This window comes from Xyrauchen texanus, chromosome 12 (assembly GCF_025860055.1).
Source record: "Xyrauchen texanus isolate HMW12.3.18 chromosome 12, RBS_HiC_50CHRs, whole genome shotgun sequence".
In the NCBI taxonomy this organism is placed as follows: Eukaryota; Metazoa; Chordata; class Actinopteri; order Cypriniformes; family Catostomidae; genus Xyrauchen; species Xyrauchen texanus.
The window spans coordinates 25,055,863-25,076,404 of NC_068287.1; the positions used below are offsets into that span (position 1 = coordinate 25,055,863).

At 37.9% G+C, this 20,542-nt stretch overlaps 5 gene segments (V, D, J or C); all 5 read left to right on the plus strand.

The window, feature by feature from the left end:
- The first annotated feature begins 308 nt into the window (after positions 1–308).
- Positions 309–919, plus strand: LOC127652954 (immunoglobulin heavy variable 4-39-like). The segment is given in 2 exon segments: positions 309–403; positions 509–919. Coding segments are annotated over 2 exon segments (360 nt in total).
- A 1,910-nt stretch (positions 920–2,829) lies between these two features.
- LOC127652304 (Ig heavy chain V region 914-like) lies at positions 2,830–3,312 on the plus strand. The segment is given in 2 exon segments: positions 2,830–2,875; positions 2,954–3,312. Coding segments are annotated over 2 exon segments (405 nt in total).
- A 2,153-nt stretch (positions 3,313–5,465) lies between these two features.
- On the plus strand, positions 5,466–7,661 carry LOC127652955 (Ig heavy chain V region 5A-like). The segment is given in 2 exon segments: positions 5,466–5,561; positions 5,667–7,661. Coding segments are annotated over 2 exon segments (351 nt in total).
- Positions 7,662–10,442: 2,781 nt separating this feature from the next.
- On the plus strand, positions 10,443–10,954 carry LOC127652305 (Ig heavy chain V region 914-like). The segment is given in 2 exon segments: positions 10,443–10,517; positions 10,596–10,954. Coding segments are annotated over 2 exon segments (405 nt in total).
- A 1,039-nt stretch (positions 10,955–11,993) lies between these two features.
- On the plus strand, positions 11,994–15,257 carry LOC127652960 (immunoglobulin heavy variable 4-39-like). The segment is given in 4 exon segments: positions 11,994–12,094; positions 12,411–12,546; positions 12,654–12,864; positions 14,878–15,257. Coding segments are annotated over 3 exon segments (285 nt in total).
- The last annotated feature ends 5,285 nt before the right edge of the window (positions 15,258–20,542 follow it).

Here is a 20,542-nt window from a genome sequence, read left to right on the forward strand (position 1 = left end):
GATAGGCAGGAAACACACATTTATGTGATTTGCAAGTTTTGAGTTTATAATGGTGGCAACAACAGCATATTATATAAAATATAATATATACCTGTATATATATATGATGTTAAGTTGCGAAGGCTTGAAGAAAGGTTACCACTTGAAATCCTTTCTTTCATATTTGATGTTTAAGTAAAGGTTTTGTAACTGCTGATAGGGGGCACTCTCGGCCCACACACACACTAAATATGCTTATATGTTTATGTAAATTTCTTCCCTTTAAAGAGTGGACATGAGTCAGTTTATTCTTCTGATCACTAGTGTGAGGGAACAGCTACTTCTATTCATTAAGGCTGAGAAATTCCTGAGAAATACATAATGTTGCCTGCAGTTTTAGTGTTGCTTCTGGCAAGCTTAGACAGTAAGTCATTTTTCTGAACATCATTTAGGTTTGTTGCAGATTTTCAAAAAGCTTGTTAAGTGTTATTAAACTGAAAACCCTTTCTTCTAATTTCATTTTAAACAGGTATTAATTCATATGACCTCACTCAGCCTGAGTTCCTGACTGTTCGACCTGGTGACACTCTGACTATCAACTGTAAAGTCTCCTATTCAGTTACTAGTTCGAGTAATTATGGAACAGGCTGGATTCGTCAGCCTGCAGGAGAAGCTCTGGAGTGGATTGGAGTGATCTACTATGATGGAAGCTTAGCCTACAAGGATTCACTGAAAAACAAGTTCAGTATCACCAGAGACACCTCCAGTAACACAATCACATTGAAGGGGAATAATATACAAGCTCAAGACACAGCTGTGTATTATTGTGCCAGAGAATCACAGTGACACACACTAACAGCCTTCCAGTACAAAAACATCATCATATCATAAATTAGGACATTCATGGAAAATGTCTGCAACAACAACAACTACTGCCATTACTGTTACTATTACTAACATACAGGCAAATTATTATATTTTTAATAAAATAGTAGATGCCATTTTTGGCATTAGTGATGGAAACATTTAATTTTCACTGATCTTGTGAAAGTTAAAAAAGAAAAGTGTGTTTTAGAACATTCAAACACCATTATTTACTTTAATTTTATAATTTACCAGTATAATATGAGTTTTTAAGTTGTATAAAAGACTAATAAAAAAGTCTGCTAAACACAGAGGACGATGAGCCTAAACACAATGTTTATGTGTATTCATTGGTTCATAGTGTTTTAATTGGTGGAAAAGGGTTTATGGACTACCCCAAGTCAATTTGGATTTTCATACAGATCCTTTTAGTATGAGATCAAATGTTTGGACTTTTGATCAGTAATAAATAATCGATTTAGTGGAATCTAAAGCAGAATTTAAATGTAATCTAAAATACAGGAAGTTATTGTATAATCTTAATTTTAAAGCTAGTTTATCTGATCAAAATATTAAATATTAATAATGCAGATTACATTTATTTCTTGTCTTATTTTGCATTATCGAAATGGAAAATTCAAATATATTTCTGTTGAAGTAATGACACAGGATGCACCTGTTCCAGCATGAGACCACATATTTGTGTCTGCTTCTCTCTTCTTTTCTACTGGTCTGTTTTATTTAATACAGCTACATGTATAAATCAGCAAGACACATATAATATTCTTTATTTTCTATTTGATAGCAAACCCCATGAGCATTTGTGTGGATGTAAGGTTAATGCCATATGCTATTACACAAAGTGAACACCCACACCCACACCCACACACCCACACCCACACACACACACACACACACACACACACACACACACGTTGTGTTTCCATGTTTTATGGGGACTTTCCATAGACATAATGGTTTTTATACTGTACAAACTTTATATTCTATCCCCTAAACCTAACCCTACCCCTAAACCTAACCCTCACAGAAAACTTTCTGCATTTTTTCATTTTCAAAAAACATAATTTAGTATGATTTATAAGCTGTTTTCCTCATGGGGACCGACAAAATGTCCCCACAAGGTCAAAATTTTGGGTTTTACTATCCTTATGGGGACATTTGGTCCCCACAAAGTGATAAATACACGCACACACACACACACACACACACACACACACACACACACACACACACATCCACACCCACACACAAATAATATAATAGTATAATAGTTTGCTCGACAAGTGTTGCAGCTCTTCAAAAAGACCAGGCAGTGCCTGTTTAAGTGCACCACGTAAATGTACACCATGCACATTCAATTCCAGCATTTACTGATAAGTTAAAGCAGTGATTCTCAACCAGGGGGTCGGGACCCACTAGGGGGCCTCAAGATCTCTTACAGTAAAATGATTTAAAATATGATAGATTGTTATACTTTTTATATAATGATTATAATTCAACTTACTGAAAATGATAAAAATGTAATAACTCCTTTCAACAGCTTGCTTTTTATGACAAATATGTAGTCCGACACATTTCTGGAATCACAAATTTTAAGGAAATATCTTATAATATAAATATCTTATGGACTACATGGAGTGCCTTTGAATGTTTTCTCCGACAATGGGTGTTCTTGGAGTCTAAAAGGTTGAAAACCATTGAGTTAAAGTATTATCTCTTAATATCTATTAGCACATCAGTGTAGTACACAATAAAATCTCAAGTATTACTCAGCGTATATGCATCTCACTCTTTTAACACCATTTATATGTTATTGCTAATTCCTAATTATTATCTTTCTAAAAAGAGACGAGTTAAAAAGATATAATACAGTCCTGTATGCAAATATTCCACACCCGCTCCTCAGTTTGAGAGATGAATGAATATAAACAGATTGCTCAAGCTCAGCTCAGCTCAACTGAAGCCATGTGTTGCTCAAATCTGTTCTTGCTGTTGCTAGCAGCTATATCTTGTAAGTGTTAGTAACCACAGCACTATTCCAAATTAATGTTCGCAATTACAATGCTTAATCATGTCATAATTTCACCAGGTGTCCACTGTGTTGAACTGAATCAGCCTGCTTCCAGTGTTTTAAGGCCCGGTCAGGCATTGACACTGACCTGTCAGGTATCTGGATATTCACTGACTGACAGCAGCTACTGCACTCACTGGATACGACAGGCTGCAGGAAAAGCTCTGGAATGGATTGGAGAGATATGTAGTGGTGGTGACACATATTACAGTGATAAACTGAAGAGTAGATTTCAAGTAACCAGAGACTCTTCCAGCAGCACAGTAACTCTTAAAGGACAGAATATGCAGATTGAGGACACAGCTGTGTATTACTGTGCACGAGAATACACAGTGACACAAACCACAAGCACTTCTGTTCAAATACAGCTTAAATGAAAAGAACAACAGAAAATATATTTGAGCTTTAATATCAATAGCATGAAAAGGTATGTCATGCATACAATCTTATAAAACATGTCCTGCTTGTTTTTAGACCTGTCCCACATTAGGCCCAGTAGCAGGGCCGGACTGGGACACAATTTCAGGCCGGGAAATCCTACACCCATCCAGGCCATCCTATGCACCGAAATAAAATGTATAAACACGGACAACCTTGTTTTTTATCCCCCTAAATTACATTTATTTCACAGTATGACCATAAAATAAAAACATAAACAACCAACCTAGAAGTATAGCAGTCCTAATATCAAATGGGTCTGCACTCTGCACATAACGTACAAGCATTTACTCTAGAAGTCCAAAGCTGTTTCTACCTCTCTACTTCTCACTCATAAGTGTATATAAAAAAAGGAAATTTGTATTACCTTATTAAATGTATGCATCATCTTTCATGTCAAATTCTTACATTTGATCAATAAATTCAGTTATAATAATAAGACACTATAGGGCTATTTCCCATCAAATTAAAAATGTGCACTGCAATTACAACTGCAATAAATAATGTTATGAGATTGGTGTTTTAAATAAATGTTTGAATATTAAAAAAATACAATACTTAAACATTAAACTAAACCGCCAATAGGTGGCGGCAAGTGACCGTCTTAATTAGTGAGTCATTCATACAAAAGATTCGTTCAAAACGCTGAATCATTGAAAACACCGCGCTGCTGTAGCTTTCCTTTGGAACTATTTTAGTCGGTGAAATAGAACAAAAACAATTATTATGGTTTGTGTCTAAAATGTAAGTAACTTAATAATAAATATTAACTACGCTACTTGTTTATTGAACAATAAATTCAATGTAACATTTTCAATCGTGATAATATTCAGCAAAACAGCTCCCTTAGTTGTTATGTTAAACTAAATCATATGTTATAAATAAAAAAAACAACACTTAGAATTTTTACCTCATTACATTTCTTCTGTGAGTTTTCTGTGTGCACTCATTTGTTTTGATTTCTCCACGAATGTAACGTTAGACGGGCGCTACTGCTTACATTTGCTAGCAGTTCAATACTAAGTTAACGAAGAAAAAAGTACAGTATTTACAGATGAAACTGACCTGCACTTGAAGCCCTGAACAGGTCAGTAATTTTGCTGCTTCTTCTTGGAGTGCTTTCTTTTTTTTGTGTCCTTTCCCTCTCTGCTCCACCTGGCCGTTTTCTCTCTATCATCGGTTGCTGCTCGCATTTTCTGTTTAACCGTTTGTCTGAAGTGTAAAGTCGAATCGTAGCCTTGCCAGTCAAGACTAACAGATTCATGAATATTTTTTTTTTAATTGTTATTAATATTAATAATAATTTTATTGAATGATGAATTCAAAAATGATCACTGGTAAAGGTAGTAATATAAAATAATAATAATATAAAAAAATAAATAAAAAAACGCTGGCTGGCAGCAGGCCAACTTAGTCGCCACCAGTCCGGGCCTGCCCAGTAGTCAGGAAACCCACAATACTGTGGTCTATGATAGAACCACTGATGTTTTCTTTAACAACATTTGTTTTCAAAAGGTTTATACAATGTGGCTTTCAGGTATATTATCATAGTGTTCAGAGACAACTGTGCTTTAGCTGCACTTATACAGTATTTAGTCTAAAGAGCGCATACATTGATGTGTCATTCTGTGTCATTCTGTGTTATAGAATTACAGGAAGACAGCCCATCAGTTATAGTTATGTGTTAATCCACTTAAGAACCACCAGTGTCTACGGCATTACAACAGTGTATTCTATAACACACAATTAATAACCTACAATAAGCTCGATAGGCAGGAAACCCACATTTATGCGATTTGCAAGTTTTGAGTTTATAATGGTGGCAACAACAGCATATTATATACAATATACTATATATATATATATATATATATATATATATATATATATATGATGTTAAGTTGTGAAGGCTTTAAGAAAGGTTACCACTTGAAATCCTTTCTTTCATATTTGATGTTTAAGTAAAGGTTTTGTAACTGCTGATAGGGGGCACTCTCGGCCCACACACACTAAATATGCTTATATATTTATGTAAATTTCTTCCCTTTAAAGAGTGGACATGAGTCAGTTTATTCCTCTGATCACTAGTGTGAGGGAACAGCTACTTCTATTCATTAAGGCTGAGAAATTCCTGAGAAATACATAATGTTCCCTGCGGTTTTAGTGTTGCTTCTGGCAAGCTTAGACAGTAAGTCATTTTTCTGAACATCATTTAGGTTTGTTGCAGATTTTCAAAAAGCTTGTTAAGTGTTATTAAACTGAAAACCCTTTCTTCTAATTTCATTTTAAACAGGTATTAATTCATATGACCTCACTCAGCCTGAGTTACTGACTGTTCGACCTGGTGACACTCTGACTATCAACTGTAAAGTCTCTTATTCAGTTACTAGTGCAGCAACAGGCTGGATTCGTCAGCCTGCAGGAGAAGCTCTGGAGTGGATTGGAGTGATCTACAGTGGTGGGAGCTCAGACTACAAGGATTCACTGAAAAACAAGTTCAGTATCACCAGAGACACCTCCAGTAACACAATCACATTGAAGGGGAATAATATACAAGCTCAAGACACAGCTGTGTATTATTGTGCCAGAGAATCACAGTGACACACACTAACAGCCTTCCAGTACAAAAACATCATCATATCATAAATTAGGACATTCATGGAAAATGTCTGCAACAATAACAACTACTGCCATTACTGTTACTATTACTGTTAAGAATAGAGGAAGAGGCAAACGGGAGGTGTGGATCCAAACGCGGAACTTTATTATAGGCAGCTAAAATAACATAAAAACACGGGAACAAAAGAAAACATCCACAATGGGAAAACAGAGACTGAACCTTGAAAGGACACGCGGACATCTACAAGGGGCACAGGAACCTCGAACGAGTGAGTAATCACAGGAAACAAGGAGCTAACACATACAACGATCGACAAGGAGTGGAAAACACACAGGGTTTATATACACAGACACAGGAGGATCACAAACGACAAACAGGTGCAAACAATGACACAATAATGGCAGTGAGAAGATCTGGGAATTGTGGGAAGTGTAGTTTTTCACAAGGACAGTGAGACTCGGGGTGGACAACAGGGAAAACGGGACATGGAATATGAACGGTGAAACGGAAAACACGGGACAGGCAACAAGGAATGGTAACATAACCCCCCTCAAAAGGACCGGATTCCAGACGGTCCTGAAAAACACAATAATAACAAAACCAACCAAATGTTCAAGGAGAGAGGGGCTAGAACTGGGGGTGAACAGACAGACCAAAGGGGGCACAGAGACAGTCCACGGAGGAACAAGGGGTGGACAGGCAGACCAAGGAGGCCGAGAGGGCAGACAGGCAGTCCACGGGGGAGTGAGACGGGGCCAGGGTCAGGTGGCCTGGGGGGCATCCACCAGGTAGGGACTGGTTTAGGTGGTCTAGGAGGCAGCCACACTATGGGGACAGGTTTGGGTGGCCCGGGAGCTGGCCACAAGGCAAGGGCCGGTTCAGGGAGCCTGGGAGGTGGCCACAGGACAGAGGCTGGTTGAGGTGGCCTAGGAGGTGGCTTTAGGGCAAGGACCGGTTCAGGGGGCCTGGGAGGAGGAGTGGCCATTGGGGGAGCCAGCGGAGCCACGTGAGGCGGGGCCGAGGGAGGCCATGGCTTAGAAGGCTCAGAAGGTGGAGCTGAGGGAGCCACTGGAGGTGGAGCCGGGGGAGGCTCAGGAGGTGGAACTGAAGGAGGCTCTGGAGGCGGAGCCGTGGGAGGCTCGGGAGGCTCAGGAGGTGGAGCTGAAGGAGGCTCTGGAGGCGGAGCCGTAGGAGGCTCGGGGAGAAGAGCCGTAGGAAGCTGAGGAGGCGGAGCCCTAGAAAGCTCTGGAGTCTTTGGGAGCAGAGCCGTAGGAGGCTCGAGAGGCGGAGCCCTGGAAGGCTCGAGAGGCGGAGCCCTGGAAGGCTCGAGAGGCTCGAGAGGCAGAGCCCTGGAAGGCTCGAGGGGCGGAGCCCTGGGTGGCTCAAGGGGCTTGAGAGGCGGAGCCCTGGGAGGCTCGAGAGGCTTGAGAGGCGGAGCCCTGGGAGGCTCGAGAGGCTTGAGAGGCGGAGCCCTGGGAGGCTCGAGAAGCTTGAGGGGCGGAGCCCTGGGAGGCTCGAGAGGTGGAGCCCTGGAAGGCTCGGGTGACTTGAGAGGCGGAGCTCTGGAAGGTTCGAGAGGCTTGAGAGGCGGAGCCCTGGAAGGTTCGAGTGACTTGAGGGGCGGAGCCCTATTAGGCTCGAGAGGAGCCCTGGAAGACTTGAGAGACTTGGGAGGCGGAGCCCTGGGAGGCTCGAGAGGCTTGGGAGGCGGAGCCCTGGGAGGCTCGAGAGGCTTGGGAGGCGGAGCCCTGGGAGGCTCGAGAGGCGGAGCCCTGGGAGGCTCGAGAGGCTTGGGAGGCGGAGCCCTGGGAGGCTCGAGAGGCTTGGGAGGCGGAGCCCTGGGAGGCTCGAGAGGCTTTGGCTCTGGGACGGTCGAGGCTACTGGCGCTGGCTCTGGGACGGTCGAGGCTACTGGCGCTGGCTCACCGTGGCAGGCGTGGGCCGGGAGGTGGAAGCCCGTTTTCTCTTCCTCCTCCGGGCAGACCGCGCTGGCGTGGGGGTGAGCTCGCTGACAGATGGGGCTGGTGTGACAGCAAGTACCATGGGTGACTGGAGAGTCACCACTGAGGGAGGAGAGGTAGGGTCCTCCTCCGCGGCGCCCACGGTGAACGGTGAGCCACTGACAAGTAAAGTTACCTCCATGAAGTCACGGAGATTCCAGTAGCACGTTGCTGGTGGCAACCGCTCTTTTAGCCAGTCATTAAGGTTGTCCCTGAAGAAGACCACAAGGGAAGAGTCAGGGAAGTCCGAAACGCTCGCCAGAACGAAGAAGTCGCGGATGTGGTCTTCTACCGGTCGGTCCCCTTGTTTTAGGCAGAGCAGCCAGTAGCTTGCCTGTTGTACCGCTGGATCCATAGTGGGTCGATCGTTCTGTTAAGAATAGAGGAAGAGGCAAACGGGAGGTGTGGATCCAAACGCGGAACTTTATTATAGGCAACTAAAATAACATAAAAACACGGGAAAAAAAGAAAACATCCACAATGGGAAAACAGAGGCTGAACCTTGAAAGGACACGCGGACATCTACAAGGGGCACAGGAACCTCGAACGAGTGAGTAATCACAGGAAACATGGGCAGGAAACAAGGAGCTAACACATACAATGATCGACAAGGAGTGGAAAACACACAGGGTTTATATACACAGACACAGGAGGATCACAAATGACAAACAGGTGCAAACAATGACACAATAATGGCAGTGAGAAGATCTGGGAATTGTGGGAAGTGTAGTTTTTCACAAGGACAGTGAGACTCGGGGCGGACAACAGAGAAAACGTGACATGGAATATGAACGGTGAAACGGAAAACACGGGACAGACAACGAGGAATGGTAACAATTACTAACATACAGGCAAATTATAATATTTTTAATAAAATAGTAGATGCCATTTTTGGCATTACTGATGGAAACATTTCATTTTCACTGATCTTGTGAAAGTTAAAAAAGAAAAGTGTGTTTTAGAACATTCAAACAACATTATTTACTTTAATTTTATAATTACCAGTATAATATGAGTTTTTAAGTTGTATAAAAGACTAATAAAAAAGTCTTCTAAACACAGAGGACGATAAGCCTAAACACAATGTTTATGTGTATTCATTGGTTCATAGTGTTTTAATAGGTGGAAAAGGGTTTATGGACTACCCCAAGTCAATTTCGATTTTCATACAGATCCTTTTAGTATGAGATAAAATGTTTTGGCATTTGATCAGTAATAAATAATCGATTTAGTGGAATCTAAAGCAGAATTTAAATGTAATCTAAAATACAGGAAGTTATTGTATAATCTTAATTGGAGCTAGTTTATCTGATCAAAATAGTAAATATTAATAATGCAGATTACATTTATTTCTTGTGTTATTTTGCATTATTGAAATGGAAAATTCAAATATATTTCTGTTGAAGTAATGACACAGGATGCACCTGTTCCAGCATGAGACCACATATTTGTGTTTGCTTCTCTCTTCTTTTCTACTGGTCTGTTTTATTTAATACAGCTACATGTATAAATCAGCAAGACACATATAATATTCTTTATTTTCTATTTGATAGCAAACCCCATGAGCATTTGTGTGGATGTAAGGTTAATGCCATATGCTATTACACAAACAGTGAACACCCACACCCACACCCACACCCACACCCACACCCACACCCACACACACACACACACACACACACACACACACACACACACACACACACACACACACACACACACACACACACACACACACACACACACATCCACACCCACACACAAATAATATAATAGTATAATAGTTTGCTCGACAAGTGTTGCAGCTCTTCAAAAAGACCAGGCAGTGCCTGTTTAAGTGCACCACGTAAATGTACACCATGCACATTCAATTCCAGCATTTACTGATAAGTTAAAGCAGTGGTTCTCAACCAGGGGGTCGGGACCCACTAGGGGGCCTCAAGATCTCTTACAGTAAAATGATTTAAAATATGATAGATTGTTATACTTTTTATATAATGATTATAATTCAACTTACTGAAAATGATAAAAATGTAATAACTCCTTTCAACAGCTAGCTTTTTATGACAAATATGTAGTCCGACACATTTCTGGAATCACAAATTTTAAGGAAATATCTTATAATATAAATATCTTATGGACTACATGGGGTGCCTTTGAATATTTTCTCCGACAATGGGTGTTCTTGGAGTCTAAAAGGTTGAAAACCACTGAGTTAAAGTATTATCTCTTAATATCTATTAGCACATCAGTGTAGTACACAATAAAATCTCAAGTATTACTCAGCGTATATGCATCTCACTCTTTTAACACCATTTTAATGTTATTGCTAATTCCTAATTACTATCTTTCTAAAAAGAGACGAGTTAAAAAGATATAATACAGTCCTGTATGCAAATATTCCACACCCTCTCCTCAGTTTGAGAGATGGATGACTATAAACAGATTGCTCAAGCTCAGCTCAGCTCAACTGAAGCCATGTGTTGCTCAAATCTGTTCTTGCTGCTGCTAGCAGCTATATCTTGTAAGTGTTAGTAACCACAGCACTATTCCAAATTAATGTTCGCAATTACAATGCTTAATCATGTCATAATTTCACCAGGTGTCCACTGTGTTGAACTGAATCAGCCTGCTTCCAGTGTTTTAAGGCCTGGTCAGGCATTGACACTGACCTGTCAGGTATCTGGATATTCACTGACTGACAGCAGCTACTGCACTCACTGGATACGACAGGCTGCAGGAAAAGCTCTGGAATGGATTGGAGCAATATGTGGTGGTGGTGACACATATTACAGTGATAAACTGAAGGGTAGATTTCAAGTAACCAGAGACTCTTCCAGCAGCACAGTAACTCTTAAAGGACAGAATATGCAGACTGAGGACACAGCTGTGTATTACTGTGCTCGAGAATACACAGTGACACAAACCACAAGCACTTCTGTTCAAAAACATGTTCAATGAAAAGCACAAAAGAAATAAATATATATAAAACAAAAGTATATAAATATTTTATTAAATTAGATGTGACTATTTTTTGAAGGCCAACAAATGTAAAGACTATCTGTATACACAATAGTCGCGTTCACACATACAGCCTTTTCCAGAAAATGACCTACAATTTCCAGTTTGTGAACACGACCCTTTTGAAAATACTGGTAAATATTTTCTGGCAATTTTCCTTAATATGAAGTTGTATCATTACCTATACTGTACATTTCCTTGATAGTATGCGTGAAAAGCACATTTGGTACATTTACCAGTAAAGCCAACTCACTGATTTTCCTGTAATTTATCTGGTTGCATGTGTGAACAGGGCTGTTGTCAAACAGAGCAAAGCTCAAATTGTAAAACCAATTCATGTAGATTAATTTTAACATAACAGTCCTCCTATGTTGGATGTGGTGAGTGACATTTGGATGTAAAAAGGAAAAAGCAAAAGGATTACACGCTATTACTGCAAACAGGCAAAAGTCAGGCCATCAGTCTTTTGTAAATAATCACAAAAACATACTGGTTGCACTAAACAACCTTTTACAATAGTGTCTTCAATAAGTTGGCCAGGACAGACTTATCATGCAAGGCAATCATTTTTGAGATCATGTTACACATTGGATAAGACAAGCCAACAATGAAACACTTTGATTGGATGCTACAAAACAAATATGGGGGAAAGTTATTTTTTAACACAGTTAAAATAGTTGAACGCTTAGATTGAAATAACTAAGGGTTTTCCAAAAGCATTAATATATATATATATATACATATATATATATATATATATATATATATATATATATATATATATATATATATATATATACTATATGTACTGTATACGGTATACTATATATATATATATGTGTGTGTGTGTGTGTGTTCTGTATCCAAGTATTCTTGTCTGAGTATGTTAGGATCATTACCAGCTCGGTACATATATGTAAATTTTCTGCTCCATATTTAAACAGTGAGCCAGTTTATAGACATTCATCTGATCACTAGAGGAAGGGAAAAGAACAGCGGCAGTTCAAACTGGCTTGTAAAATACAGCTGCTACCTTCATCATGATCTCATTTTCAGTGTTGCTTCTGGCAATGGCATCCTGTAAGTTCACTTTTCTCTGTGATATAGAACAATGTTGATTTTACACACACACACACGCACGCACGCACGCACGCACGCACGCACACACGCACACAAGCACTCAATTAAACAACATTGTCTGTAAACTGTTTACACACAATAAAAGACTTCATCATTAATTATTAAATTCATCATTAAATTCAAGCAAAGTCTTGTTTAAAACCACGTTTATAGTGTCATGTCTCTTCATGTAACCTGTATGTTCTTGTTATCTGCATGGGTGGTTCATTACCAGCTCTGTATGCTTATGTAAATGTTCTGTTGCATATTTAAACAGTGGGCATCCGTCAGTTTATGGATGTTCGTTTGATCAGCAGAAGGAGGGAGAAGAAGAGCTGCAGTCCAGTTGAACGGTCTTGAAAAATACATCATGTTCTGGTCATCTTTAGTGTTGCTTTTGGCAATGATATCCTGTAAGTTCACTTTTCTATGTGAATCAGAATTTTTTTTTTTTTTTAAACCTCCCTAATAGTCTTTAAATTCTTTCTATCTCTCTATCTGGTTATTTCATTTCAAACAGGTATTTCTTCATTAGACATCACTCAGCCTGAGTTCCTGACTGTTCGACCTGGTGACACTCTGACTATCAACTGTAAAGTCTCTTATTCAGTTACTAGTTCGAGTAATTATGGAACAGGCTGGATTCGTCAGCCTGCAGGAGAAGCTCTGGAGTGGATTGGAGTTATCCTATATGAAGGGAGCTCAGACTACAAGGATTCACTGAAAAACAAGTTCAGTATCACCAGAGACACCTCCAGTAACACAATCACATTGAAGGGGAATAATATACAAGCTCAAGACACAGCTGTGTATTATTGTACAATGCCAGACAATTACAGCCTCCCTGTACAAAAACATTTTCATGTTAAAAATAGGGCATTCACGATGAACAATCACATTAAAATACATAATACGTAATTAGCTATAAGAAATAGGAAGTACTATATATATATATAACATATAAAATATTCGTATGACTGATTATCCAAGAGGCACAAGGATAAAGCGACATTTTAAATTAACATGTCCAAAATTACAACGAATTTTTGAATCTGTGCAGCTAATATTTAAAAATTTTAAACCTTATGAATGAAAATGCGCACGTTGTGATTTCAGATCGGATGGGCACGGTCTCGATTCAGTTTGCGGTCTCTTGTGCACGTCTGGAGCTTGTCAAGTGTAGCATTAACTAAAGATCAACACAAAGGCTATTACAGTAATGGGCCTTCTGTGAACATGTCTCACTGAAAGTTGTTGTAAGATTGCAGATTTTGCCCTGCGACGAGTGAAGGTCTTTGTCTCAGATGGCAGAATCGTGGCCAAAATCGTACAGTGTGCACCCGCCTTAAGATACCACATCATATACACTTTCCACTTCTTGAATTATCTATGTTAATGTATCACACGATTAACGTGTGGTTCTCATGTATTTATTTATGGCCTAAAACTGAGCACAATGTTAAATTCCTGACCTGAAGTTATTCATTTCAGAGCCGGATCTATCTGTCTTTGAAATTTAACCACATTTTTATCCACATCAGCGATTAAGAAAATTATCTTTTTAAGACTTTTTTTTCTGAATAAAGTTAAAATAATCCAAAAAGTATCAATAGAGTATTCTTCTATTCTGAATATTCCTCCTTATGTAAAATGAAGAAACTGGAACATGGTCTGACTTTTTTCTTCTTCTTTAAACTGTGCTAACTCTGGTAAGGCGCCACAAAATGCATCGGCCCACCGGGATAATGCCCGGTATGCCAGATTACTGGTCCAGCTCTGTATGTATATATATATATATATATATATATATATATATATATATATATATATATCACTTTTACAAGAGTCACTGAAGTGCTGTGTGAGCTGCAACAGTACATTTTGGTCCCAATAGCAGTAACTTACAGTATATTGAATAGCATTCATTTTCGGTTGTTTTAAACATTGCTGAAAAAAGTACATTTTAAAACATATCAATTAACTGTTTTGATTCCAATAACAAATATTATTTAACTCAATCAACTTGAATATCTCAGACAAAATAATTCCAATGGTTAAGTCAAGTAGATATAGATAGAAATACTAGGCTATATTGCAGGTTACCACTTGTTATAGTGATTTTGTTATGATTATTTTAATGTAATATATGCATACAGGCATAATTTTCTGTAATTTAGCTACAATAAAGAATTAATTAAAAGCCATTTGGGAATACAAAATAAAAAGAAATGCAATGCATTAAAAATACTTTTATCTCTAATATCCTAACAGAAAAATAACAGTATCTGATATATCTCAAATTCCAGCATAATATCTCATCACACATTTCATATTAACCTAAATAAATTGTCATAATGTGGTAACTTCTAAATTACCTGGTTTTATTCAAGTGAAAAATATGATTTAACATCACTGAATTAACCTGAATACATTAGGATAACCAATAAAACCAATTTTTAGGGTCAGATCAAGTAAACATGGTTACCACCTTTTACAGTGTACCATTAGTCCTCTGATATTCATTTATGCAAAGCACATTCCTTCTTTAAATGTGCTGTCCCTGTGCATGTGTGTGATCTGAACAGCTCTGGGAATAAACATAACATAAACTTAGCATACACCATGTTACAAAAGATTGCTGTATTTGTAATTCTGGCAGTTTTATCATGTAAGTCACCACAAAAATGCTAAATTGCTGCTAACGAGTTCTACTTTATACTTAATTATGTTCTTTTTTTCCATAGGTGTACAGTGTCAGACATTCACTCAGTCTGAAGAAGCAGTTAAAAAACCTGGAGAATCTCACAAACTTTCATGTACAATAACTGGATTTACTTTCAGCAGTCTTGTTTTGAACTGGATCAGACAGACCCCTGGAAAAGGACTGGAATGGATTGCTTTAATCCATACATCCAGTTCTCATATCTACTAATCTCAGTCTGTTCAAGAAAGGTTCACGGTGTCCAGAGATGATTCCAGAAGCCAGTTGTACCTACAGATGAACAGTCTAAAGACTGAAGACACTGCGGTTTATTACTGTGCTAAAAGAGACACAGTGAACGTTAATGTCACTAAGCCATACAAAAAACACTTCCTCATTCATGTATTGTATGAACATGTTGAAAATATATTTATTAACTGCAGGGTATTTCATAGAAATAGATACATCCTGGATTTGTCATCCTGCAATAAAAGATCTAGAGTGGGTCAGTCTGATCTATATTATAGTCCTTAAAACAGGAGACTTATAGTACTACAAGGATATACTAACAATTAGTAGATAAGTAACTGTGTACAATTTGCTATAATATTAAAGTAAGCGAATAACAACTCAACAATCACCATCTTTAGAATCAGTCACATATCTTTGACATTCGCCATGAGTTAATTGTAATTGTGTGTAAGGCACAGACAGACAAATAATTAATTAATTTAATAATTTATAAATAATATATTTTTTTATTAATCATGGAAAGGTAATCTTGTTTTGCAACAGTGCTTGCTGTAGCCAACAAAGTAATATTAGGGAACAGTAGAGGGCACTTTTATCTTTTAAAAGATAATAATTTAGTTCAGATGAGTTTGAAATTGAAGGTCATGACTACTGAAGCCTGATTCAAGTGAAAAATTGTTTGTAAGTGCCATGATTACAAATAAAATTATTGAAATATCCCACAAAACTATATCTTATACAGTAATCTAAGGTTATGAAAGGAAGAGATTCTGATAGCAGTGATATTATCATAACTTCTTATACCATATTTTAAAGCCCCGCCCCTTTTGTAATCAGAATGTAAATACACAAAGTATTTCTACCTACAGTCTTCAATGATTCATTTGCAGTTCTCTGGTCTCCCTGCATGCCTTGAGATGGCACACATTTCACTCTTATTCTTCGTCTTGGTGTGCTTTACTAGTATGTACAGACAATCTGTTTCTTTATGGATTCATATTTAATTCTGACTTCAGTGTTGAACTCATTAACTAATGTAAGGAATTAAATATGACACTGTCAACTGCTCATTTCAATGTTCTTTTGTTTTAGGTGTTAATGGTCAAGAGTCTTGAGTCCATCCCTTCAAGTTCTGTCAGCAAAAACCTGGAGAAACTTTGAATCTCTCCTGTAAAGGATCTGGATTTGATTTTTGGACAATATGGCATGCACTGGATCAGACAGGCTGCAGGAAAAACATTGATCTGGATGGGGGTTATATGGTCCGATGCAAGTAAAACAGTGTATACTAAAAGTCTTGAGGGACGAATAGAGATAACCAGAGACAATCCAAACAGCATGGTGTATATGAAACTCTCTGATCTGAAAACAGAGGACTCCGCTGTGTATTACTGTGCAAGACATACACATTGATGCAAACACTACACAGAGCTGTACAAGAAAACATCAGAGAGGAAAATGAAAATGTTGTCACAAGACCAGCAGATGACACTGGAGCATAAGTCACTAGGGATGGGCGATACCACTTATTTTCTTTTCAATCCAAGCATTATCAAGGCCAATATCGCTAATTCTGATACCAATATGATAACTCTATTCAATTATTAAAATGAAAATGTAATCTGAAAATTCTGCAAATACTTAGGATTAAAGTGGTCATTTATAATCCATATTGTTTGTGTTTTTTTTTTTTTTTTACATTTAAAGGCATAAAAACTTCTGTTTTATTTAACCTTACTAAAATGAACCATGGTTTTAAAACACTTATCACTGATTATTATATCTACATTATAGATCAGTCATCATAGTTTAAAGATGGTATTTGTAGTAAAACCTAGTAACCACAACAGTCAGGGTAACTATAGTAAACCCATGATTACAGTAAAGTGCTTATAATGATAAAGCTACTCAGTGGGAGACCTGGTTTGGTTCACACACAAACTCTGCACATCTGATATGTTGCACAGTGATGCTTGACAGTCCTAATTCAAAGTAAAATGTTATTTCATTAGTCATCTCCATCTCATGCCGACTGCTGTAGCATATGGTTACAGTAACGGATGTCATTCCCTCAACATAAGATCTCGAGGCCATGATTTCACATCGCGTTCACACGAGTTAATATGACGTTCCCACGAATTAATATCTCGTGGCCACAGAATATTATCATGTTCCCATGAGTTAATATGTCGTGGCCACGACAAAACTAGTGAACCGAACATGTCCCCTCCCGGTCACCGTAGTATGCAGGTCAAAGCGCTGCTCTTGAATAGCTACCTCTGCCAGCATGCAGAACTGACTAGAGCGAAGCATCATTTTTTTAAATGTGTCTGAGAAAGTATACTCATGAAATGTGTGAAAGCCAGAATGTGTGAAATAACAAACAAAAACCGTGTCGGAACATTGAAGAAATAGAATAGGTACATACAAGCAAAGATGCCGGACCGTTTAAGCCCTGACTGAATATGACTCCAGATGGCAATAACTGTATTTAAATATGATAACAATATCATTATCTTAATATTCTTTATATCCACGCATCCAGGTTCCATTATCAGCTCTTTATGTATATGCACATTTTCTGTTCCACATTTAAACTATTCGCATTACGCATTATCGTGTTAGGGCATTCATCATAATAAAAAATATGAAACATAATAAACCACAGGATATAATATAATGTGCTTATACAATTAACATGTGAATACAATTAGCTAATAAAAAAGTTCCTTTGCCATTCATGTAGCCTATGACAGATTGTAAATTCAAGGTAGATCACCTTTACAGTATGAGGTTCTAGTCGGTTGTTTAATAAAGTGCAACTTTTAAATACCTTGTGTTATTGTTGTGTGTGGTTAGATTTTCCATAGCTGGTTTAGTTTTTATGGTTTACATAGGTTACAACAGTACAGTTGCATGACCAGTGGCATGTCCAGACTTTTTTGACTAGGGTGGCCCATGTGGGGCACAGACTCGTTCAAGGATGTCATGAAGCGTAACTCAACATCCCTTATTTTATTATTATTATTAATAATAATACAAAAATAATAGTAAGATGTACATTTTCAGGATTTTTAATAGGCGAATGTTATTTAATTAGTTGTTAGTGTGGTGATGGGGGTGAGGCCGAGCGACATTTGCAGAGAGAGAGGCCGGGAGAGACAGAACGGTAAGGACTGACACCTGTGGGGAATCAACTCTAACAGCTTTTTTGTGATTGTAGTGAGAGTGGAGAGGGCGAAAAGGGCAATCCAGACTGCTGCAGGGAAGAGAGAGAGAGAGAGAGAGAGATGCACAAAGCTGTGTGTGTGTGACCGAGTACATTTTTGTACTAAAAAGCAAGACCATTTAGTTCTTTATACTGAAAAGCATTGAAAAATAAAAGAACGTATGCATATTTACCCGGCTCCCCCTTCCTCCTTCAGAAGAAATCTAGAGACCTGTCACAGTGATGCCGATACCCAAGAATTTGGAGGAAGATACGTCGTCATGGAATCCTCGCCCTTTGTGGATCAAGGCTCTCATCATGAAATGTAAACTTTAAAAACAACTTAATTTGATAAATTGGAATTGGATCTAATTTCTTAAGAGTTGTACTATGAATTAATAATGAATGCATTCCATTAATGAAGGAAATAAATATAGGTATATGAAGAGGTAAATTTCTGAAATTTCTTTTTTTACTCCAACACATGAAAAATAACCCGTCAAAGTTCCTAAGGTTTGTGGCAATGTGGCATCTTCTGATGATTTTAAAAACTTTATAAAAACGGGAACACGTATTTAAAATACAAAATATAAGTAACTGTTTTCCACTAAAGTTACAATTTAAATCATTGGTAATTAGAATATAGTTACATTCGAAAAATATTTTGATTACTGAAGAGATTACTGTCACGATTGTAGGTGAAGGCACACAGGATGAGGATCTACTTGCAGCGAAGGTTTATTTAATAAAAGGGTAACACGAAAACACGAACAAAGGAACACATCCACGATGGGGAAAAAATAAAACAAAACACGAAAGGCATACAAAAGGGAATAAGCACGGGTAACAGGCATCCACATACATCAAAGACCGACAGGGGAATGGAGAAATAAACAGGGTTATATACACAGAGGTGATGGAACTAAACGATACGCAGGTGAAAACAATGAGTGAGTGCTGGCAGGTGGTGAGGGCAAGGAGAGTTGGGAAGTGTAGTTTTCTAGACAATGACTGGTGAAAACACGGACCGGACCACAAGGAACGTGACATGGAATGTGACGTGCTGAGTGAAACAGAAAACACGGGGCAGACGACACAGGAACGTGACAATTACTTTGCATTTTATTGTCATTTGTTTCATTTAATATTTCGTTCTTTCAGATGGAAAACATTCTAAAGTGCATTTGAACAGCGGTGAAATACTTTCTTATAATGTGTTACATTCATACGAGCAGACAGAGAAGTTTGGAGTAAGTTTGGAGCAGAAGAAACAGAAATAAATCTTGTTTAAATTGTCAGCTTCACGTTAAGCTAAAATGTTATTTCTAGCAATTTTACATGCATGTTACCAGACACGATCATATTTTTTTATCAAGAAAATTCATGTTGGATCGTAATTTCTTTTTTTCTAGTAAGACCTTTGATATTAGAGCAAAAAAAATTTTTTTGATAATAATTTTTGTCCTTAAAATCCTTAAAACAAGATCAATTTGATTTATCCTGTTTTAGAAACAACACTGCAGAAGATATTTAGGTTTTTCAGAGAATGTATTTTTAACATGTGTATTTTGTCTTACTGTACTTGCAGTTTTTATTGTCAAAACAAGTGAAAAATCTACCAGTGCTGAAGAAGTAATCCAAAGTATTTAGAATATGTTACTGACCTTGAGTAATCTAATGGAATAGCATTACATTACATGTACATTACAGCATGTATTCTGTAATCTGTGGTCATTTCACCTCCAGTTGACTCATATTGATCAGAAGCTAATTGGCTAATTTTCTAAAGGCTTGACATCATTTTCTGTAATTTTCCACGCTGCTTAAGGCACAGTTAACTTTAAAAGTGAAACAATCTCTCTGTAAACACTTGTTGGAAAAATTACTCGTGTCATGCACAAAGTAGATGTCCTAAGCAACTTGTCAAAACCATAGTTTGAAATCTGTGGAGTGGTTAAAACATGTGTTTTAATGACTTCAACCTAAGTGTATGTAAACTTCTGACTTCAACTGTACATGCCAGTGGACAGGCTTGATGATATCTTTGACTCCCTAAGCATAAGTCTGGTGAAACCAAGGAATTCTTGGGGGAAAGTAGCTACCTGTCAATCAACGACTGCGTTAAAACAAGATTTTTAAACTTTACCGGTACATGCGGCTTTTAAATGAAATTACTGTCTGGTCAGAAAATGCACAAGTTCATGGAACTTCTTCAATGTGCCTGATAGCCTATAACAATAAAGTCAGA